We start from the raw sequence: 24,982 nt of genomic DNA on the forward strand, positions 1-24,982 counted from the left end.
CCATTGCTCTGGTAGGGACACCAATTAGTATGGATGAGACAGGGAGTGAAATCTGTAAGAGCTTCTGATGAAGAAGAAAGAATTAGGTCACCTAAGGAAGCAAGAACATGGATATCATGGTAAGTCATGCTGATTAAAGCAGTACAGGAACATTTAAAGGACTGGCACAGATAGTGTAGCATGGGAATGTAGCATCTTTGGTAGCCTGTTGGGGGGAGGGGCAGGAGGCTAGTAAAGGTCAGTCAGTATGACTGTCAATGGTTGGCTGTGTATCAGTAGAAGAATTAGATGGGGTTTCATAATGGAGAATGGAGAATGTGTAAATAGCAGTTAAGAAAATATTAGGTTGTTGCTGGATAGGGAAGTCCCATTGGTGACCAAGAGGATCATGGGTACAGGTAGCGCCCACAAATAGGCAGCTGATGTGGACATGTGTGGTCTAACAGGGAAGACAATCAATTAAATCATCTGGAGGACCAAGGAGTTAGCTTATAGGTGAAGAAGCTAGGGAGGTAAGTAGCATTTTAAGAATTGTTAGCAGTGTGCCCAAGGCCAGAAAGGATAAGGACAGGATGGAGCAGCTGAGCTGCTGCCTATGTTGGAGGAGATCTGTAGTGTTTGGGGTGAGTAAGTATAGGACAGTAAAGTGCTTTCTGCTAAGAAGGGGGCTCCCCTCTCATGTCTGAGGGGATATAGTAGTAAAAAAAATTGGTTGGAAAGTTGCATAAAGATGGAAGCACTTTTTTTATACAGAGTAAAAAGATGTGAAATAGCAAATAGAGAGAAAAGAGGTAATGCGACAATGTCAGGAATTCCTGAGGAAGAAACATTGTGCTTAGTAGTGCCAGATGCTTCAGGATAAAATGAGGTGAATTCCAATCACAAGCTGAAGGAGGTGGTCTGGACATGGTAGAAATTAATCACAAGCTGAAGGAGGTGGTCTGGACATGGTAGGAATTAATCACAAGCTGAAGGAGGTGGTCTGGACATGGTAGGAATTAATCACAAGCTGAAGGAGGTGGTCTGGACATGGTAGGAATTAATGAAGTCCAAGTAGATTAACAGCAAGTGGAATATGTTTTTTTTCAGGCTACAATGCATTTGGAAACACTGGAGTAGGCAGGATATGACTGGTTGTAGTTCTCTGGCAAAAAGACAGCATTACAAGGGGCAGAAGTGCAGTGACCACACAACAGTATGTTTAATGTGTCGCTAGAATAAAGAACTAGCTATTAGAACCAAGATATTGGACTGTTAGTCCAAATTAGAGAAGTTAGACGGAACTAGAAATTAGAATTTTGTGGGTCCCTGGAGTTCACAGAAAGGAGTGAGTGAAAACTGTGGGAAAATGGAAGGAGCCATATGGGAAGCTGTGGGGAAGAGGCTGGGCAGAGAAGGTGAAGGTAATATAAATAAATATCAGTAAAGAAGTCAAGGTAACAAAAAAGTAGGAGTAAAGGACCTACACAAAATGAGAAAAATGGAAGATGCTACATGAATAACAAAAATTTAGAAACACATTGTCATAGAGATCTTAAAAGAGATGTTTATGCCTCCGTGTTTGCAAGGAAAAAAGGAGGGAATTCCATTATGGAAAAGGTGTTGGTGAGGTGGATGGGGGAAGAAAAATGACAGCTGGAAATATTAGAGTAAAAATAAATTGTAGGCCCTAAGGGAAAATGAGGTGCATTGACTGGGATGATATATATATTCCAAGAACTCTTAAAAGTAGCTGTAGTATTAACAAACTGACTGGCAGAATTGTTTTAACTGATCTCTGGCTGTTGAGATTACTTGGAATTAGAAAAATCCAGAGGTATTGCAGTTGTACCGAGAAGCAACCAGAACCAGCCTTAATTGCAAATTACATCTGACCTCAGTGGCTGAAAAGATCGTGGAATGGATAATAGGAGATAAATGTGTCATTTTTCTCGAAGATGATAATTTCTGGGCTGCTAATCAACACAGTTAATTTCTAGAGTTTCATACCAACTGAGCCTGTTTCCAGTTCTCTGACTAGACTTGCAGCAGGAGGTTATATAATAGTTGTCATTGACATGGATGTGAGCAGGGCCTTCAATTGTATACAGCATAGGAACCCTTCTAGCAAACTGAAGGGGGTAGGCGTGGGAGGGTAATGTTGAAAAGTAGCTGACAGCAGTATACAGAGGATAATGAATGGAGGGCATTGTCCAGAGAAATGTATGTAAGCAGCAGTACCCCAAAAATGTTGACCTTGGAGCCTGTATTCTGCAACGTCTTGATTATGACAAGTAGCCTTGATGACAGAGTAATCCTTGTATGTGATACAAAAGTAGAGTGCTCGTGGATAAATGGAGGGATCTGTATATATTCTTCTGAGCTTGTTGATTGTTGGCAGATTGTACTTTAGTGCATCAAAGTTCAGAGAGTTAAAGTCAAGTGGAAGTTGTGTTTGGAAAACAGAATTAGAGGTTCTGCTTCAACGCAAAGTTGTAAATGGTGGCAGTGAACCATTAAAGGCAGCAGTTAAGACAAACAGGCTGTTTGGCTGTATTCAAAGGGGACAGATTCCAGAGATGAGGAGGGTATGCTCCCACTTTGCAGATCACCTTTTGGGACACATTTGGAATAATGCATCCAGTTTTAAAAATGCATAGAAAAAAAAATAAACTAGAAAGAGTGCAAATAAAGGCTACCACAATGATGAATGGACAGCATGGTCTGGGGGAGAGATTGGAAAAGCTAGGACGTTCATCTATTGGGGAGGTTATTATGGTCTCCAAAATAAGCCGGGTATGCTTCAGAGGACAAGGACTAAGGAAAAGAAAAAAGTAGTAGTGTGACAAATCTCAATCTTCAGTACTTAGGGGAGAAATTGCAGCTTTTAATTGTGAAAAGACTTCTTCACAGATAGGGTGGTGAATATTTGGAATAGGCTTCTTGACTGGGAGGTGTGGAAAAAGAGTACAGACTCCTTCAAAGGATCCAGGGAAGGACAGTGGAAGATGAGAGGGGAAAAGGGAGGGGCTGTCGAATGTTACTCTCTGCAGCAATCAGGTCTTCTATCTTTTTCTGACTCATGTGCACGTATTGTTTTTTTTTTCTTTTTTATTTTATAACCGTTATCTTAGAACCATGTTTGTTGTGGCTCATGACTAAAGAAGTCCATTTGCATCAGCTGGCCTAGAAGGTTAACTAATAAATAAATTCATAAGTAAATAAATATGTTTATTTCAACGGGTCTATATTAGATAATCGAACTTTCAAAAGTTCGACTGTCATGTGGTCGACACCATATGATGGAACTTTTAAAAGTTCGAACATCTAATAAAAAAAATAAACTACACAACCTACCTGAACGTTTTAAACAGGGGGCAAGTCCCCTTGCACCCCCGACATGGGTGGCTGTGCCCCCCACACCCCCGTTCTTTAAATATACCAACTCCGACATCGCATTGCATTGCAGAAAATGGAAATCTTCCTATTCCGCGCTGTACGGCGGTCTCTGTTAAAACGTTCAAACTTTCAAAAATTCGATCGTATGGTGTTGACCATATGACACTCGAACTTTTGAAAGCTCGATTATCTAATATAGACCCAGATTCAACATAAATTTTAAATATATAACTGTGTATGCAATGGCTTGGGCTTAAGGAGTGTGTCTTGCTTTAGTGTAAGTACTGTGTTACACAACACATCTCAATACAGACACGTTGATGTAACTTGTAGCTGTTTCAGTAAAGGCTCATTCCATTTGGGAAGTGTCTGCAGTCTCATTAGAGTTGCAAGTCTGTATTCTAAAGTAACTTGGGTGATTACCCCCCCCCCCCATACCCAGATACTGCTCTGCCTTTACATTCCATTGTGCATTAGATGAATATAGGAATCAGCCTTGACTGCTGATTTGTACCCTGCAGGATTTATGAGCATTAATATTATTTTGCAGTTTTGTTTGTGGCAAAGCCTGGAATGATAACCATCTTCCTTGCCCAGATTTCACAGTGCCCACTCATACAGTCTCTTATGTCTGATCCTGGCATGTTTTTATGCAGTAATTTGATTTTGGTTGCATTGCTTTCCTCCTGCCTGTTCTTGAAATTGTTCTTGCTGTAATCCTTGAGGAACTTGCCGGGGGGGTGTGCCACGTCTGTTTGTTTTTTTTTGGGGGGGGGCTTCCAGACAAGAGCCACTGGAAAAATAATGCAAAATGCAGTCCCTCTTCAAACTATACTTATTTGATGTTAATACAGTCTGTTGAATGGTGAATGCATCAAAAAGTACTGAAACCTAACATTCATTTTTTTTCTTTCTTACTTATTAGGTAAGTGTCGACCTGAAAATGGAGAATATGGTGGGGTCATCCCAGGACCAGCCTTCAAAGAAGTTTGGCAAGTAAGTCTGAGACCCAGAGGCCTGGGCCAAGCCCGGAACTTAGTTGGGATCTACAGGCTGTGTTTGACAGAAAAGACCATCAGCTTTGTAAGGCTGAACTCTGATGCAGCAGCCGTTGTCCTGCAGCTGATGAACATTCGTCGATGTGGGCATTCAGACAATTACTTCTTCATTGAGATGGGTCGGTCTGCAGTCACTGGGCCTGGGGAGTTTTGGATGCAGGTGGAAGACTCCGTGGTTGCTCAAAATATGCATGAGACTATACTAGAGGCCATGAAGGCCATGAGTGAGGAAGTACGACTCAGAAGCAAAAGCCAGTCCTTGTCCTCAAATCCAATCTCTGTTCCTTCTAGAAGGCATCATGCCAACCCTCCTCCAAGTCAAGTTGGTTTTCCTCGCAGATCAAGAACAGAAACAATGAGCAACACATCTCCAACTCCAAAGCATAGTTTTCACAGACCTCGCACATCTAGTGATGGTAATGGTTCAGCTTGTAGGCCTAAGTCACATGAAAGCAGTCCAGCAAACTCAACTCCAACTCTTAAACAGAAATCTCAGAAAAATCCTGGAGTACCAAAGCCACAACATCCCCCTCTGAACCACACTCAGTCTACTCCAGCACCTTCTGTGCGTTGCCCAGTGTTACAGAGTCCAGTAAGCCTGTCCTCTGGCAGTACAACTGTTAATGGATCAGATTGCGTGTACACAAGGGCTTCAAGCAGTTCTATATCAGAATCTCCCAGCGATTACTGTTTTACATCCTCTGATGAATATGGCTCTAGCCCAAGTGACTCCAGACATTCTTGCATTGGCAGAAGTATAACTCCAGATTCATTAAGCTACATAACCCCATCTCTTGATGATAGTAATGGAAACTATATTGCGATGGGAAAACGGACTTCAGTTGCAGAAGAAGCACATTGCCAGCGAAGAATCCTGCGCCGGGCTTCAAGCAGAGAAGGTGAAACTGATAGGGGCTTAAGCAAAAGGGCTTCCCTGCCCCCTATGGCACTTGGGAAGCTAACACCTAGTATGCCCAGAAAAAGGGAAGAATACACTGTGATGTCTCGGACTGCAAGTAGAGAATCTTTCACTGCACCATCTAAAGGAGTTGATTATCCATATACAGAAGGCAGTGATGTTACTGATGAATTGCACAGACAAAACAGAAAAAACTGTGCAGTAACAGACAATGGCTACATGACCATGCTTCCTGGAGTTGTCCCCACTCAAAACAAAAATGATGATTATATGCCTATGACACCTAACAGTGTATCACCACCACGACAGATTGTAAGTTCTCGATCAGAAGCTAATGGATATATGGTAATGTCACCGAATGGAAGCTGTTCCCCAGACAGTGCTGTTTACCAGAGGAGTTGGGTCAGTGCAGAGAAGTTGTCGGTTGGAAGCAATGATAGCAAGATGTCTGGTAGCGACTACATGAATATGTCACCTTTAAGTCGCTCAGCTTCCAGCACACCTCCGGATAGCGGTATACCTGAGGAGGCACCAAAAATGGTGTATGCTTACTATTCCCTTCCCCGCTCTTACAAACAGGCGACAGCTAAGTTTAAAGACAGCCAGTTCAACCCTTCTGTGAGCACGGTCCACCTTTCTTACTCTTCCTCAGCAAGCAGTGACAGCTTGGGAGATCAGAATAGCACGTACTTCTCTGTACCTCCTGTTCCAGCTCAAATTGAGGACCAAGCCAGAAAATCTGTGAAAAGTAAACGTCCTGTTAGCCTTTTTATAGATGTATCAAAAGCAAGTACCCTTCCTAGAGTTCGAGAGACACCCCTTCCTCCAGAGCCCAAAAGCCCTGGTGAATATGTAAGTATTGAGTTTCGAAGGAGTTCTGGTACTTCATGGCCTAATGTAAGATCAAATTCATCCATAGGTAACTTTCATGAACTTTCTGAAACAAATATGTCTTCTGAGTATGTGACAATGGAGCTAGGAAACCCTGTCAACTTATCCCAGTATGCTAAGACTCCACTGACTACATCTCAGCCAAAAAGAAACTCATTTGAGCACATTAATGATGACTGCATGACTGTTAAAGTCGGTGACTCTTGCCCTTTTTTCAGCGATTATACAGACATGGCCTTTAGTATGGGCACTGAGACTCCCAAGTCATCCTCGCCAAAAGAGGAGGAGGTGAGCATAGAAGCTGACAATTTAATGGATCATATGTCGCACATGGGGACATTTACCATCCCAAAGCTGGGTTCAAATCCAAATCAGGGTGCCAAAGTGATCCGGGCTGACCAACAAGGACGACGTCGCCATTGCTCTGAGACATTTTTATCTGTGCCAACCACTGTTGGCTCTCTTTCTTTGCCCTTTGCGGACCATACTAAACGACATAGCTCTGCCTCTTCTGAAAACGTCTGGGCAAAAGGTGAGCATGGTGCAACAGGAGGAACAGAAGAGAGGCCTGTCTCCATTTCTCGTCAGATGTCGACAGCACTTGAACATGGACTGAACTACATTGACCTGGATCTTGTTAAGGATAGCAGTCTGGCAGGCTCATTGCTACCAGCTCGGCACTGTACATTGCTTCAGGGGATCAGCTGCAGCACAGACCTTAGTCTGTACGCCAGCATTGACTTTCATAAGTCGCAAGAACTGCGGAATCAGAAAAATAATGATGATGGTACAGGTAAGTCTTGGATTTAACAGCATGTATTTCCTGTGGGTTTCAGATCACTTTTAAGTATGTGTACTTTTTAGAATGCAAGTCTTTATGCCACTTTAGTTGAATTTGTATTGCGCTAAGTTTTCACTGGTTGCTGAAATAGGATGTAGCCAGAAAGCCTGTGGGAGTTATGCTGTTCAATACCACTCTGCATTACAGCATTGCAGTGCTGGTCTGAGGTTGCTGCTGTTACACACTTCCATCTTCCGAGTGGTCCTTTGGTGTTTCACGCTGTTCTTCACTGTAGTGGATCTGTAATCTTCTCGATTGTCAACACCTGTCTACTACCTGATGCCAATGTGCTATCACTGCCATGATGGCCCCAAACTGGGCCATGCTAGTCCTGGCCATGTATCCCTGATTAGCATGGAGTACAAGTATACAGCAGTACCACCAAAGAAACTTTAAACAGTGCCATATTGTTTTCATGCCTGAAAGCAAGACACTGCATTGCAGCTTTAACTGGAGACCGGATGATGAACTCAACAGTTCAAAGTGGTCGGGAATATATGGTACCGTCTTGGCTGTGATAGCAAACCTGCAGTGGATTAGTGAATTCTGTGGCTCACTTGTTATGTGGTTGTATGCAATTAGTGCTTTAATATGTGGCATGGGCTGAAGTGGTAAGACCTGGGACAGAAAGCTGTGACAGCCCAGTACACACATGACGTTATGATGGAATTCTGACAATTTGTTAGTTAGAAATGAGCTGCCCAACTCCTCCATGTGACTAAGGAAATGTACACTTACTGTGAGCTTTTATTACTTATTATACAAAGCTAAGTGGTATACAGAAAAATACCTGAAGTATACAGTAGACATACATACTGAGGTGTCTGAAGAATTTGTAAGTGGTTTCAGAACTACCACCATCCAGTCCTGGCCTCCTGCATTATAAGCTCTTGTGCTACTATAATTATTTACATTCTGGAAATAGTGTTACCTGTTGGTATATCTGCTGAGGAAATGAAAAGTTTTGCAGTGGCTCTGAACAGTCACACCTTTAGCTTGGTGGGGTAGAAATGGTAGAATTTCTGTTGATCCTTTCAGTGGTAAATTTAGAAAATGGGAATCGCAGAATAGAGTGGAATATCAGACTAGAAGGAAAAGTTTGTGCAGCACGGGTTTAGAACTCTGACATGTTTGACATGTATGGCTGTGTGCTGCCCTTTGGAGGGGGTAAATATCATTCAGAACTTCTAATTTTACTGTAGTAGTGCTGTTTTTGTAAATCTTCCGACTTCCCGCTGTTCAGCTTCATGTATGAATATGGAAACAGTACAGACTATTGCAGATTTGTATGTTTTCCTGTAAAGCAGAAGTTATTTGTCAGTGAAAATCTGTAAGATTGCAGTGTATTGCTTGCATGGTTATGTCCATTTTATGCTGAATGTATACAGTGGTACGTGTTCAGATGGCCCCTGATCTGTAGTTTGGGGAGTTTGGAGAAATATTGTAAGCGTTTGGACTGAGATGACCAACTTCTGAAGCAGGCCATCTCCTATAAAGCTTAGTTTTACTGAAAAATGCATGGTCTTGTGTGTGTTCCCTTTTCCTGGCCTCACTGCCTGGCTGTGTTGGTTCTTAGAATGCAGAAGCCTGAAGGTTTACCCATGTTAGTCTCCCCACCCCATGCAGCGTTTGACAGGCATCATTGAGAAATTGGAGCCACTTTTTCACAGGGGACTAGATGGGGGCAAAGAACAGTCAGTCCTGTGAAACGGAATTTGAAAAGCCTTTTCATCTGAACTTCCTTTCTGATTTGTCACAAATTCCCCCTCCCACCAACACTAGCAGCAATTGTCTCGCATGTACACACATATTGTACTTTTTCCTGAGATGCGGAAGGGTACTAACTACTAGGAGCTTGTAGGGGAAGGGTCTTTCTTTGTGGTTACCATATACTAGCCCCTCCCTCTGGCTGGGAGGTCACAAGGTCCATGAGTTGTGAATGGCAGCTTTCTATTTTTATTTTGCCAATCCGTGGACTTCATTTGGGGGCCCCCAATTACAGCACACTGTGTGTGTTGGGGGAAGGAGAGTAGTATTCATAGTTTTACTCATTCCCTGGCAGAGCTCAAAGAAATGCAGTTGTTTCAAGTCCTCAGTAATCAGATAAAACTGTCATTGAGTAGGAGTGTTTTGTTTCATTCCCACCTCTGTGCACACTGGAACATGACATTGGCCACTTTTCCTTTTCCTTTGGTGAATTGCTACCAGATTATTAAACTGGTAATGAAATGTTCCAGTTGCTGCTGTGCTTGTGTGTGTGACTGTGTTAAATGGTGTATTTTAATACAACACTCTGCCCTAAGACAGATGTACATTTCACACATGCAAGTTTTTTCTGAGCAGAATTCTTTATGCTGTATGTTATGTGAAAGTTTTCAATCCGGCATGTTTAATGTTGTTTGTTTTTTTTTTTTTTACTTTTCATTGTCTCTGCTAGAGAGTTGTGAAATAGTTAGTACAAGTCTACCCATTTTTAGTTTTACTATTTATTTATATACTTCCTGTTGGCTGGATTAGGTTCGCTAGGCCAGTTTTCAAAGGAAACCTGAGGTGATATTTGTATAGATGGGGAAGCTTGGCCAGGGTATTGGAGAAACAATATCAAACAAATGCAGTTAACATTTATACATCTTTCATGAATATTTTGTCTTGTTATTTGCAAATAATGCTGATGGTTTTAACAAAACACCACTAATCTTTTGGAAAAGTGTTGTAGAATTGTCCACCTGTGCTACAACAATCTTGGGTTTATGGAACACTGGTTAAACGTCTGATATTCCAGAGATGTAGAAACTTCCTAATGCCACAGTGTCGTCAGACCGTGAATCCAAGCAGCTGGAGTGTGGTTATTAATTACAGCCTTTTGAATTGCAAGAACTCTAGTCTCCTGAGCTATAGTCAGGTGTTATCCCCTCTGTGCCACCACCAGGGTGGGTACAAGTGTGTATCTTGCACAGTAGGTAAGTGGAGACTGAGAGAATCAAACTCCAGTCTGCTTGGAATCTCAGTTTCCTGAATGGTCATACACAGCAGGTAAGAACAGGAAGACACCCTAGCCCAAAGGTTCCTAGAATTCATAAACTCAAATGCAATGGAACAACTAGTCACCATTCCCACAAGAGGAGACAATGTACTAGACCTGATCATCACAAACATGGGGACAAAATGCTCCACACCGGAAGTATATCCCTCTTTGGTAAGATCAGACCATAAATTAATCTCACTGGAAATCCACATCCCGCCCCACCCCTGCACAAAGACCACAGTGAAGAACTTCTCAAAAGCAAACTTCACACTTCTTAAGACTGAAGTGGTATCCTTCAAGGCCCCTGGGCCAGTGGAAACCACAACCCACACTGCTGAATCCTTTGCAAATGCCTTCTATGAGCACCTTCAAGAATGCATGGATCATGCAATCCCAAATAAAACCAAGACCCATTCCCCAAAGGCAGGCACCGGTCTGGTGGACCCCAGCCATAAACAAACTTTACAACAGGAGGAGGAAGCTACTACATGACAGAGCAAAATCCCTAAAAGGGAAGGCGTCTCTGATCAGTACTAGCAAAACTACGATCACTCATAAAATCATCCAAGGCCAACTTTGAGAGAAAAATCGCAAAAGACACAAAAGACAATCACAAGGCCTTCTTTAGCTATGTTAGAAACCTGGGTGGAAACTCACAGATATGCTCAGAGTTAGTCCAAAATGACACAAAATACACTGAACCCACTGACATTGCCAACATTCTGGCAGACAGGTTCAGTGCAAATTTCTCCTCCCCCTCCCCCCCAAAAAGAGAAATAACTATCCCAGCAGAGTGTAGCCTCCCTAACATCTCAGATGCCCAGGTGAGAGCCGCCCTCTCTAAAGCTAAAAACACAGCATCAATGGGACCGGATGGTGTCCCGGGCTGTATGCTACATGGACTCCAGAAGGAACTAAACCCACACATAAAGCTGCTGTTTAATCTTAGCCTTACTACAGGATACGTACCCAAAGAGTGGCGTACGGCGACAGTGGTCCCACTTCACAAAGGCGGTGCTTCTACGGACCCTGGAAATTACCGCCCCATAAGCTTGACGAGCCTGGTCTGCAAAGCTATGGAGAGGATCATTATGGAACTCATAAACAAAGACATTGGGGACCTACAGACATTGGATCCTACCCAATTTGGCTTTGTCAAGGGCAGATCCTGCCTTTTGAACTTGGTCGACTTTTTTGAAACAGTCACTAAGGCCATTGATGAGGGTAAGGCAGTTCACACAGCCTACCTTGACCTTGCAAAAGCCTTTGACACAATACCCCACTCGGGCATCATAGACAAACTCACCAGCTTAAATGTAAACCCATATGTCACAAGATGGGTTGCAAACTGGCTCAAGGACAGAACCCACAGGGTCAGAGTTGCTGGAGCTATGTCAGACTGTAAGCCAATCACAAGCGGTGTCCCACAGGGCTCTGTCCTGGGACCCCTCTTGTTCGGCATTTATTTTTCCGAGGTACAGGCAAACATAGGAGGATTGTGGCTGACAAAGTTTGCAGATGACTGCAAACTGGGAGCCATAACTGATACTCCAGCGGACACAAACATCCTTCAGAGAGGCCTCATAGAAACGGATAATTGGTGCCAGAGCCATGGCCTTAAGCTGAACGCCAAAAAATGTATAGTCATACCCTTTGGGAAAAACAAGGTACCGACAAATTACCACATAGGCGGTAATCCATTAAGTACGGAAGAGGTAATCAGGGACCTAGGGACCCAGGTTGACAGTAACCTCTCATTTGACACTCACATTGCCAAAGTGGTTAGGAAGACCTTCTATATTGCCCACCTTATCATGAAGGGTTTCACATCTAGATCAAGAGAGGTCATTGTGCCCCTGTAATCTTCTCTTATCAGGCCAATGATTGAGTACAATGCCCCATTTGGGATGTATCTCACCCGACACCTGCAGCAGTTGGAAAGACCCCAAAAGTTCCTCACCAAGAGGATAAAGGGTCTTAAACATATGTCATATGCTGCCCGACTGAAAAACTCCAGCTCTATTCAGTCGCATACCGCCTACTCAGAGGTGATCTGTGCCTGACGTACAAGGCCATGTCCAATCCTGAATTAATGGACATGCTCCACCTCAGAAAATCCAAATCCATCAGAGCCACGAGAACAAGTGACTTAAACCTCAACACAGAAATAAATAGGACGTGCTGGAGGGACAGATTCATAACCCAGAGGCTCCCTACACTCTGGAACAGAATCCCAGTCCATGTTAGGCAGAGCGCCTCACTGACTCTATTCAAGAGAAATCTCGACGCGTGGATGGGAGATCGTAGGTTTACCCCGGGGGTCATCTCTGTGTCACTACTAGACAGAGGCATAGTAAACTAAACCCTAAAAGGGCATAGTATTCTCATCCTAAGGGGTGGTGTAAGCCACATACACTCTGGCTAGGCTTATAAATGCCTTAGGGCAGATAGCCTAGTACGAACCTATGAACCTATGAACTCCTGTCACTGATTTACCCTGCCGTTCTTCTACATGTATTTTATCCTGTTCAAGGTCATGGAAGAGCTGGATCCAGCACTGGTAAGCGTCAGATATGATGTAGAGTCAGGTCTGAACAGGAGACTAGGCTTCACAGGACATCTGGCGAAAACCCATGCAGATTCAGGACAGAAGGAATTCTCAGCCAGTAAAGGAACTAGAGAACCAAGAGCACTGAGCCTTCACTGTGTTGCACTGAGACATTACAATAAACACGTTTTGTTACAAGTTTGATTAAGAGTTACCAGAGTGAGAACATTTTACTACAAATACGCATTGATTTTCCCAGTATATTACTACCAAAATGGCAGAAAATGAGATTAGTCAGCATAAGTTAAAGATTGCAGAATATGTTTCGGAAATCAGGTAAGCACTGGCTGAGATGGTACCACCTGTTATTTAATAGACAAGGTTTAGTATTGTACATATGGAATAAGATGAGACAAAGAAATGGTATACTGTCTGAAAAAGGGGGATTGGGTGGTTCTAGCTAGAGAGAATGAAGAAGGGTATAGTTGGAAAATAGATTGTGTTTTGCCATAGGCAATTAGTTTGGAGGATTAAGGCTCTGAATGTTAATATGCTGCTTGCTGTACCTAAAGGACTTCATCAGGTAGTGTTCCTGGGTCGTTCCTGAAAGAGGACATGCATCCAGTTGGCGTACCCAGTTAACAGATTTAATAAAATGGGCAGAAGCAAGACCATTTAACACACAGATGACTTTATGGCTGAAAAGGAGCCACTGAGCCATTTGCTCAAGTGTCAGAGTAACGTAGTGTCCTAAGCGAATTCTACCTTTAAGGAGTTAGTCCCTGAAAGTATTACTAGACCATGGAGACAGGCTAAGAAATGTAGAACATGACATAAGTTTTCACTTTGGAATATGCCATTTGATTAGAGAAGGGGAAACAAGTCTTTTGTCAGGGGAATGAAAAAGAGAATGCAGTGTTTTAAGTAGAAGCCTTTTAGGTGTAACTGGTTCTGTCTTGTCCGTTTGGTTGCTGCAGTTATTTGCAATCTGTTATATGCTGAAGATTTTTTTTGAAGTTGGTGTTTGTGTTTACCTCGTGCACAGAAGCAGGATAAATTCTGTGTAACTTTTGGTGGTTTTCACTAGTATCTGAAAAAGCTATGTTTAATCTTTGCTGGAAATTCTGGATGAAGCTTTATCAGTCCATGCTACATATCTGAATCTGGCTAACCGTACCCCATGATGAAATAATACACAGACTTAGGGAACTAAAGGTAAATAAAAGCTATAATACATTTAGGGAACTAAAGGTAAATAAAGGCTATGATACATTTCTTAAAAAATGTATTAGTTATGTGTTTGCAAAGCTAGTAAGCCCATTGAACATTGACATTTTCATTTTCAAAGACAACCTGGAGCATTATTTGATTAAGTAACTTGCACAGAGTAACACAGTAGGAAAGTGGAGATTGAGGTGCTCAAACCCAGGTCTACTTGGGTTTTCAGTTTCCTACATAGTCATACACAGCAGATAAGAATAGGAAGACTCCTGTCCTCATCTTTTCCGTCACCAGTGGAGACCCTCAAGACTCTGTCCTGATGGTCACTTCTTTATGACATTTTTTACTCCATTGCCAGAACTGATATCAGTGACTGCAAACTTTTAGAAGTATTATCCTTAACCCTTCTGGCACCATTTGACTTTGAACAGTACACTACATATAAAATGGTGCACATTACACTTGAATAGTGCATTAGAAATTACAGTGCCTTCAGGGTCAAAAAATGCAGTATATTTGTAACTCACAAACACAAAACAACTGCATACACAGTTAATGGGGAGCAACTAACAATTGATGAAACAGATGCTGCGTAGAGGGTGACCTTTCTTTTAGGAATCATAGTATTTGCAAGCCTATTTGACAAGAGGCCCTTGCCAGTAACCACCCTCAAACTCTAACATCCTTTTCTAGAAAAGTAAGACCTGTAAGTCCCAGAAGGTATTTTAGGGCACCCATCCAATTGTTTAAGCTATGTTTAAGGGCTGCCATGGACTCGCATTGCTTGACATTTAGTTTTGTTGTATTGCCAAATGCAAATTGAGATATTTGTTCTATGTTGGCTACACTAATATATTGAGAAGGAGGAGGTCATGAATAATAGGGTCCCTGAATGTGCTGAAGGTAGAGCACAGGTCTCCCCTCGAGCATGCATGACATGGACTAAGATAGTCATTCCAACCTTTCCTGAGAACCAAGGCTTTTGAGGCCTGTTATCCTTTTTGCTGGCAGCCTGTATGGTTTTTCGAGATCTTTGATCTGCTTAATGAGACAGATACCAAAGGGTGCATTGTATTGTATAATAGGTTTAACCAAGGTGGAGCACAGGTACATTTGATACTCACAGCATGGTCTCCAAAGCATGCAGAGTTGGCAACTATCCATCATGAGACTGAGATCCGTGCTAAGGAGGTGATTGTCTCCCCTCGTATACCTGCCAGCAGACCAGGTATAGAATACTGTACCCATTCTTTAACTTCCAGACCACTCCATCCTTTGCAGTTGGAAAGGGTAAAAGGTTCCTCAGAAAGAGAAGTTAAGGGTTTAAAGGATTATCTTATAGGGCAAAACTATAGCAATTCTGACTCTTGTCAGTACAGTTTCTTCTTAGGAGAGACCTGTGCCCAACATACAAAGAATTAGAAGACCATGAAATATTTGTAACCCTTTGTTTAGAATGCATTCAGCTCAGCTGAACACAACAAGGCACTCAGCCTCTGTAAACATATTAATATCAACCATATGATGAAATGACAGTTGCATGTCTATAAAGACTCCTTCCATGTTTGTGGAATAAACTCTCTCTCATTTAAACTCAGACCGGCAGTTTATACCTTCAAGAAGAAATTGGATGAGTACTTTGTCACTTGTAGGTTCCAAAATGGGATCTGGGGCAACAGTCTCTTTGATGGCCAGTATGGCTTGAGCTGTTTCACCAGACCTATGAACCTGTAAACTGGAGCCATCTTAGTAGTTCTAAGGGAAGAGCTGTTAAGGGGTGCAATCTTTTTTTTTTTTTTCTAGTTGATTTTTGCCCTCTTGCCTGCTGACCATCAGACCTCCCACCAGTCAGAGGTCATTTGTTCCTCTGCTCATGGGCTTTCACCCAGAACCAAGACAAGAGCTGTCTAGGAGGGGCAGTCTTTTATGCGGCCATGAAGGTGCTTGCTGCTTTCACCAACATCTTGGTAATGAGAGCATTTCAGTGTCCTCAACCCACTCCCACAGAGGGATCACAGTCCCTTGCTCCACATGGGGTGCCTGCTCCCACACACACCCACTGTAAGGGTTGCCACTCATCAGTGGCTTGGTAAGCCTAATGCTTGCCCACATGGTGCAGATTTGCATCCAACCATTCCAAGAGGATTTATGCAGTGTGCAGCTGGCTGCACCCCCTCCCCCCACAAGAATGGCCAAGCCCATCTTCCTCTCCATCAAATGCCCCAGCTGCAGAGTGAACTCTGGTCTACTTGGCGAAAGTCAGGGCTTTATCACTGTGTACTTACGTCTCCATGAATGTTGGTGTGCAACTCAGAAGCGTTGAATAAGCTTTTCATTAGATATGTTGCAGAAACTCTATGATCAGTCATTAGTCCTGTATAGATGTTCAGAGTTTTGGTGAGTTACATTTATTACAGAATTAACATGTGAGTAGAGTATCAGGTCAGCGTTATTGTATGTTTACAGATTTCTTTCTTTAGTTTATGCATTTGACAGCTGGTGGCACTAATCACAAACATCTTGGATTTTGTTGCCACATTTTTTGAATCATTACCAGCCATATATGACACCTTGTGCTTAGCCTTGTGTGCCCCTTGGTGCTAAACACAAGTTTGTTTGTAATCCTATTCTCCTCCTCCTTTCGTAGACATTTGATAGGCCACCAAACGTGCTGTATTATTATTATTATTTTGGAGAAAATGGTAGTCCTTTTCAACGAGATGGGTATTATATGTATACAGTGACGGTTTTTAGACATACTGGAGATGCAGTCCTTGTTTTCTTTTCTGTTCGTTTCCTTGACCTACCTCACAATCCACAGAAAGATTTTGTTTTTTGCTACTTTTCTGTCTTTTTGTTCACTTTGAACCGTGAGAGAGTGGTGTCTCTTGAGGAGTGCTTACCTGCTGAATGTTTGTATTACCTGGGAAAAGCTGTCAGTACTGTGCAATTCTCACTAAAGTACTTTATGCCAATAGTAAATATTTTCCCTCTTACAATATATTCATCATTTTCTGACCTGCTATGCAGGAGTAATCATCTAGGTGAAAGTTCTCCTTGGACAGACATGGTGGTATTCTTAATTTGTAGCTATCACCTTGTTGTTTTTATAAGAGCATATTCCGTTTTGTGTTTGCTGACAGCAGTTGCTTATCTATAATGGGTCTTCAGGTGAAGCATGGGCTGCACCTTCAGCAGTATACATATGTATGGATTTAATTACCTTTATCGAATCACATTTATTGATGTGAGTAACGTCGGCACCAAATGCTCGACATTATTCACATTGACACAGTACTACTCCAAGCTTCAATCTTAGCCCATGCAAACATATTTAAACTAAACTAAAAAGAAACTTTTTTTTTTGCAGGGGCAACCCCACCTGCACCCCTACACCTATCTGTTAATTATATATTCTAATGCTGAGATTGCACAATTGTTGGGGAAAGAGCAAATTCCCCAAACCCAAGAATCGTCTGATCATCTACTTTTGTCTACAAGTGTCAACCAACTGTTTAGCTGATTGGATTATGTCGATTAAACAGATGCTGACAAAATTAGCGACTACTGTATTATATATATATATATATATATATATATATATATATATATATATGTGTGTATAATATGTGTGTGTATGTATGGCACATCTTAACGACAATATTTGCCCACTCTTCCTTGCAAAAGCCCTCCAAATCTGTCGGATTGTGAGGGCATGTCTTGTGCACAGCCCTCTTCAAGTCACCCCACATATTTTCTATTGGATTTGGGTCTGGACTCTGGCTGGGCCATTCCAAAACTTTAATTTTCTTCTGGTGAAGCCATTCTTTTCTTGATTTGGATGTATGCTTGGGGTCATTGTCGTGTTGAAATGTGAAATTCCTCTTCATCTTCAGCTTTCTAGCAGATGCCTGAAGGTTTTAGGCCAAAAATGACTGGTATTTGCAACTGTTCATAATTCCCTCCACCTTGATTAAAGCCCCAGGTCCTGCTGAAGAAAAGCAACCCTAAAGCATGATACTGCCACCACCATGCTTGATCATAGGGATGGTGTTCTTTTGGTGATGCAAACTGTTGTTTTTGTGCCAAACGTACCTTTTGGAATTGTGGCCAAAAAGTTCAACCTTGGTCTCATCAGACCATAGCACATTTTCCCACATATTTTTGGGAGACTTGATGTATTGTTTTGCAAAGTTTTAGCTGGGCCTGGATGTTTTTCTGTGTAAGAAAAGGCTTCCGTCTTGAACCCTACCCCATAGCCTAGACATATAGAGAATACGGGAGATTGTTGTCACATGTAGTACACAACCAGTACTTGCCAGAAATTCCTGCAGCTCCTTTAGTGTTGCTGTAGGTCTCTAGGCAGCCTCCATGACTGTTTTTGTCATCATTTCATCAATTTTGGAGGGACTTATTTGGGGTTAATCAGAGTCTCTTTAATTGATGGCAGGGGTGTACCCAAGAAGACTGAATACTGTAATTAGATCAAAAGGTGTATTAGTATTAGTTTAAGGGTGTGCACACTTATCCAACCAGCTTATTGTATGTTTTTTATTTTTTATATTTATTCCCCTAACAGATTTGTGTTTCAATTGAATTGTACAGGTTATAGATCACATTAAAGGTAGGAAAAGTTTTGAAATGATTTATTGTGGTCTCATAAAATATCACAAAAATTGTAACGGGTGTGTACACTTTTTGTATACACTGTGTGTGTGTGTGTGTGTGTGTGTGTGTGTGTGTGTGTGTGTGTGTGTGTGTGTGTATATATATATATATATATATGTATACATATATATATATATATATATATATATATATATATATATATATATGTATACATATGTATACATATGTATGTATGAGGTGCTGGCATACATTTATTTTATTTTTGTTTTTTAATTTTTTTATTTATAATTGTTTACATGGGTAATGCACTGATCTCAGTGGAATTTTGCACCCACAGTCCAGTTGAGTAGGATCACATAACAAGTGAACAAAACATATTTACAGATACATGGAGATATTTGCAAATGAAAGGATGTTAACAGATGTAATAAGCACAGGTACATTGCATAGATCCTGTAGCTTGCTAGGTGACAGACTTATGTCTGAGAAAAATCTTAGCAGGTGTTCGTTTCATTTTGCAAATATTGATATGCGAAATTGTACATATGCCTGAACTTGCTTTCACAGGGTACATGTACTAACAGATGTTTGAATTACACCTTCACTATGCTTTCACAGGGTACATGTACTAACAGATGTTCGAATTACACCTTCACTATGCTTTCACAGGGTACATGTACTAACAGATGTTCGAATTACACCTTCACTATGCCTTCACAGGGTACATGTACTAACAGACGTTCCAATTACACCTTCACTATGCCTTCACAGGGTACATGTACTAACAGACGTTCCAATTACACCTTCACTATGCTTTCACAGGGTACATATATTAACAGATGTTCGAATTACACCTTAACTATGCTTTCACAGGGCACATATTTGTTTGCATTACACCTTCACTATGCTTTCAGAGGGTAGATATACTTACAGATGTTCGCATTACACCTTCACTAAGCTTTTTACAGGGCACATATACTAACAAATGTTCGCATTACACCTTCACTGTGCTTTCACAGGGTACATATACTAACAGATGTTCGAATTACACCTTCACTATGCTTTCACAGGGTACATATACTAACAGATGTTCGAATTACACCTTCACTATGCTTTCACAGGGTACATATACTAACAGATGTTCGCATTACACCTTCACTGTGCTTTCACAGGGCACATATACTAACAAATGTTCGCATTACACCTTCACTAAGCTTTTTACAGGGCACATATACTAACAAATGTTCGCATTGCACCTTCACTATCCTTTCACAGGGCACATGTACTAAATGTTCGCATTGCACCTTCACTATCCTTTCACAAGGCACATGTACTAACAAATGTTCAAATTACACATTTACGTTTCTAAGTGTTGTAAATATTCCTAGCCATGCTGCTGTCTCAAGTACCTGTATACTGATTGCAAGTGATACTATGGTGCATATAATATTACTTGGTGGTTGTTGTACGATTACAGTACATGTTAGAATGCTGAGCCATGCACTGCATTGGTGTGAGTGCACCTAATGTATCATAACCAGCTAAGCATTACAGATAAATAATTCTTTTTGTGTGCCATAGTACTGATGTAGTGTGCACAGAGAGATATATTGTACATGTGTTTTTCAAAAGGTATGTACATGTGTGTTCTGGATGTATGAACCTGCATTTATTTCTGTACTTGGCTGACCACATCTAGTTTCATCTGGGCTCACTTACTGATTCAGCAAACATAAATGTACAGATTTTAATTTTTTTTCCCATTTGTACATCTTGTACAAACACATCCGAGGGAGAACTCTTCCTTCCTGTAAGCATCAGGGCTTAATTTCCTTCACTGAGCTAACAAAGATTGGGGGGTGGGGTGGGGTGTATGCATTAAGCAGTTGATGTTTAAAACTAGTGTTTTGGCACATTGTGTGTGTGTGTGTGTGTGTGTGTGTGTGTGTGTGTGTGTGTGTGTGTGTGTGTGTGTGTGTGTGTGTGTCTGCGTGCAAACTCGTGTCTGAGGTGTAGTTTACAGCTTGTTAAGTAAGTAAGATCCCTTAGTAACAAGTACCCATTTTCAGGTAGTGACACTACAGCTGCAGTCTTCAAGTACCTTCCCTTTAGTTGTACAGAATGTAAGTGGGCATTTCAAAACTCAGGCCAAAGTCTAATTCCTCTTCCTTCAGTCCAATAGGCTTCGCAGCTGTCAAATTAAAATAGACAAAGAAACAGAGCAGGATGCAGATGATGAGACCATTGAAAGGAGTTGATATTAACAGTGCTGCACATTGGATTCAAGGACATCAGACAGCGAAGCAAATTAGGTCTGCTGTTAGATTGGAGGTGGGTCATCTCTTCCTGTAGCTTGCTGAGATCAGGTAATTTCTTATTGTAGGCTGCAGAGTTGACTGTGATGTTTGCATCACATACTGTAACCAGCTTTTAGCTAGTTTCGAGACAGACACACTAGATGCAAATTCATGCTGTTACTGAACTACCACTAAGCAAAGTATACCTCACTGTAAAGGAGTATAAATGACACACGGGGTGGTGCTCTAGATGTTTGTTGTGTTGTATTGTGTTGTCGTAGTTTGTGACTTGGGCATGAATTATAGTAGTGGACTTGCTGCAAAAAAGGATGCATATGTTTAGCCTAGTGTGGGCATTCCCTGCAGTTTACTGGGATCTTGATTTATCTTGTTTTGGTTACATGCAGTGTGCCAATGACCAAAACTATGGGGGTGGAGTTCAGGTAAGGTTAGCCACTGTAAGATGTTGTGAGTAGACCAATCGGATATTGGTCTTAAGTGACAACGTATGAATGAGACAAATCACTGCTCCCAACTCGTGCTGCATGCATGGAGTAGAACACATTGCAATTAAGTCTGTAAGTGAGAATAAGAAAGTACTTTTAACACATGGGGTGTACGGTAGCACTGCAGCACTGCATAATGCATCTGAGGTTATCCAAGTGCAACTAACTCTGGGCAAAACTGCAATCCAAATTGTAGCTTGTTACAGATTCCCCATCATGCTCCAGGATTCCCACTCCTCTTTTCTTGATGTACTGGAAAATGATAGGGTTCAAACAAACACCTTAATAATGGGTGATTTCAACTACCCCACCATTAACTGGGAAAACTACTCATGTACCAACTCCTTCGCTCAGCGCTTTCTGGAATTCATAAACTCCAATGCCCTGGATCAACTTATCCACAACCCCACCAGGGGCAACATTATCCTAAGTCTAGTCATTACCAACATGAGGTACTGGTGTTCCACACTGGAAGTCAACGCCTCATTGGTCTGATCCGACCATAAGCTAATCACCCTAGATATCCACATGCTGCCCCCACCCCCCATTAAGGAAAGCATGGTAAAACATTTCGCCAACTTCATGCTTCTTAAGACAGAAGTGGTGAACTTCATGACACCCATCCAGATGGACACTACATTTACGACTACTGAATCCTACACAATTGCACTTTATAAGCACTTACATGAGTGCATGGATCGTGCTATCCCAAACAGAACCAAGACGCTATCCTCCAAAAAAAGGAAGCCAATCTGGTGGTCCCCTGCCATAAACAAACTGTACAACAGAAGGAAGAAACTGTTGCAAAAGAGAGTAAAATTCCATGAGTGGAGGAGGAGCCCTGGTCAGCCTCAGTAAGAAGCTGCAATTCCTCATAAAATCCTCCAAAGCTAGTTACGAAAACAAAATTGCCACTGATTCTAAAGACAACCCCAAAGCATTCTATAGCTATGTCAAGAATCTTAATGGCAACACTCAGATCTGCTCTGAGTTACAGCACAATGACACTAAATATGCAGACCCAACTGATATTGCCAGCATCCTGGCAGACAGGTTCAGTGCCAACTCTACCCCCCTCTCACCCCCTAAAGGGCCCATCTCTATACTTGAAGAATGCAAAGTTCCTGTAATCACGGCTGCACAGGTAAAAACCACACTCTCCAAAGCCAAGAACACAACATCCCAGGCTGCGTTCTACACGAACTACAGAACGAACTGGCACCCCACCTAAGTACCATGTTCACTCGTAGCCTTACCTCAGGCTTTGTGCCCACTGAATGGCACACAGTGACGGTTATCCCACTCCACAAAGAGGGAGCCACCATGGACCCCGGGAACTACCGCCCCATTAGCCTGACGAGCCTGGTCTGCAAGGCCATGGAACGTATCATCATGGAACTTACAAACAAAGACATTGGTAATCTCCAAACTCTGGACCCCACCCAGTTCGGGTGTGTAAAAGGCAGATCATGTCTCCTAAACCTGATAGACTTCTTTGAAGCAGTCCCCAAAGCCGTAGACAAGGGTAAAGTGGTTCACACAGCCTATCTAGATCTTCCAAGGCTTTCAACACCGTCCCCCACTCTGGAATTATAGATAAACTCATAAACTAGGTATAAATCCCTGTCACAAGATGGGTTGCCAACTGGCTCACTGACAGAACCCACACTGTGAAAGTAGCAGACTCCAAATCCGACTTCAGACCAGTGACAAGTGGAGTACCACAGGGTTCAGTCTTGGGTTCTCCTGTTTGGTATCTACTTCTTTGAAGTACAGGCTGACACAGAAGGTCTTTGGCTAATGAAGTTTGCAGATGACTGCAAACTAGGAGCCATAATCGAAACTCCTAACGATGTGGACATCCTGCAAAAGGGCCTCACTGAGACAGATGCTTGGTGTCAAAGCCATGGCCTCAAGCTCAATAACAAAAAGTGCATTGTCATCCCCTTTGGTAAAAACTCTATACCCATGAACTACAACATAGGCAGTTTTATACTTAACACCGAAAGTGTGATAAGAGACCTTGGGACACAGGTGGACAGTAGTCTCTCCTTTGATAATCACTTTGCCACAGTAATGCACAAAAAACCAAAGACAAGCAAAGAATAATCCACGACCTTGAAGAAAGGAACCGGAACTCTGCTAAAGTCCACAAGGCTGTATTTTTATTTCTGAAGTATTCCAAAAGTCACAGATAGAATCACACAAGCGCTTTCGCTCAGGCAATCCTGAGCTTTATCAAGTGAAAACAAATTGCAGTGTGCAGTAACCTCCATTAAATAGCCTGGCAATTATACAATTAATTAATTAGTAAATCTAGTACTAAGGTGTGGTGCTTTAGAGTTGGGTGTTAAAAAAGTTAGTCATTATATCAACTCAAAAAATGAAATGTTTGCAATAACATATGCACTTAAATAAAAATGACTAACCATAAAAAACATTTTAAAATGCCAGTTTCCTAGGTTTCAGAACATAAAAGTCTGAAGTCTGATTGGGGTTGTAGATTGTTAAAGAATATGCTTAAAGATGTGTTTAGATTGTCAGTGAATTGTTAAAAAATTTTTTTCATTATTACTTTACACTGATAAAAACATGCAATAAAATATGCGTGAGATATTTTTTACTAATTAATTAATTGTATAATTGCCAGGCTATTTAATGGAGGTTACTGCACACTGCAATTTGTTTTCACTTGATAAAGCTCAGGATTGCCTGAGCGAAAGCGCTTGTGTGATTTTATCTGTGACTTTTGGAATACTTCAGAAATAAAAATACAGCCTTGTGGACTTTAGCAGAGTTCCAGTTCCTTTCTTCAAGGTCGTGGATTATTCTTCACTTCGCCACAGTAGTCAGGAAATCCTTCTACATGACACACCTCATCACAAAAGGTTTCTCATCCAGAAAAAAAAGAGGTCATTATTCCCCATTAGACCCATTATAGAGTACAACGCCCCTTTTGGTATGTATCTCACAAAACATTTACAACAACTGGAAAGGTCACAGAAATACCTCACAAAGAGGATTACCGTCCTCAAACAGATGCCCTATGCAGACCATCTCAAAAAACTCCAGCTTTACTCCGTCGCATATCGCCTACTCAGAGGCGATCTCTGCCTAACATACAAAGCTATGTCAAACCCAGAGCTGTTGGACATGCTCCACTTAAAGAAATCCCAATCCCTCCGAGTTACACACTCTAGGGACCTAAACCTTGTCACCACAATAAACAGAAAATGCTGGAGGGATAGATTCCTGTCCCAGAGACTTTTCATACTCTGGAATAAACTACCTATCTATATCAAACAAAGCTCCTCATTAGCACTCTTCAAGAAAAATCTTGATGATTGGATGGGAAATAGGAAATTCACCCTGGGGATCACTTCTGTGGCTCTGCTCGACAGTGGCACAGGAAAATAATTTTCTTGGGTGGCAAAAGCCAGGGTACCTTTTTGGCTGGGCTTGTATAGGCCCTAGGGCCAATAGTCTAGTACCTACCTATGAACACGGTGTGATCAGTGCTTTTAGGGTTAATGAGAAAGTAATTTCAGGATCCTATACCAGCCTTCCTACTGCCCAGCACTATCCCCTCTCATCTCATCATTATTCCCCCTCCAGACCTCTCCGAAGCTCTAACCAAGACTTACTAGAAATCTACAAACCCAAGTTTAA

At 41.8% G+C, this 24,982-nt stretch overlaps 1 protein-coding gene across 1 annotated transcript in view; it reads left to right on the forward strand.

The window, feature by feature from the left end:
* Nucleotides 1-21,150, forward strand: part of LOC122806101 (insulin receptor substrate 1-B-like) — a 188,688-nt gene extending 167,538 nt beyond the window's left edge. Inside the window, exons 3-4 of the mRNA XM_044076339.1 lie at nt 4,328-7,039; nt 21,089-21,150. Coding sequence (XP_043932274.1) covers nt 4,328-7,039; nt 21,089-21,150 — 2,774 coding nt within the window. The remainder of the gene's footprint in view (nt 1-4,327; nt 7,040-21,088) is intronic.
* Nucleotides 21,151-24,982: the final 3,832 nt, after the last annotated feature.

Source organism: Protopterus annectens, chromosome 7.part0 (assembly GCF_019279795.1).
Source record: "Protopterus annectens isolate FY-2018-M chromosome 7.part0, PAN1.0, whole genome shotgun sequence".
Lineage (NCBI taxonomy): Eukaryota > Metazoa > Chordata > Ceratodontiformes > Protopteridae > Protopterus > Protopterus annectens.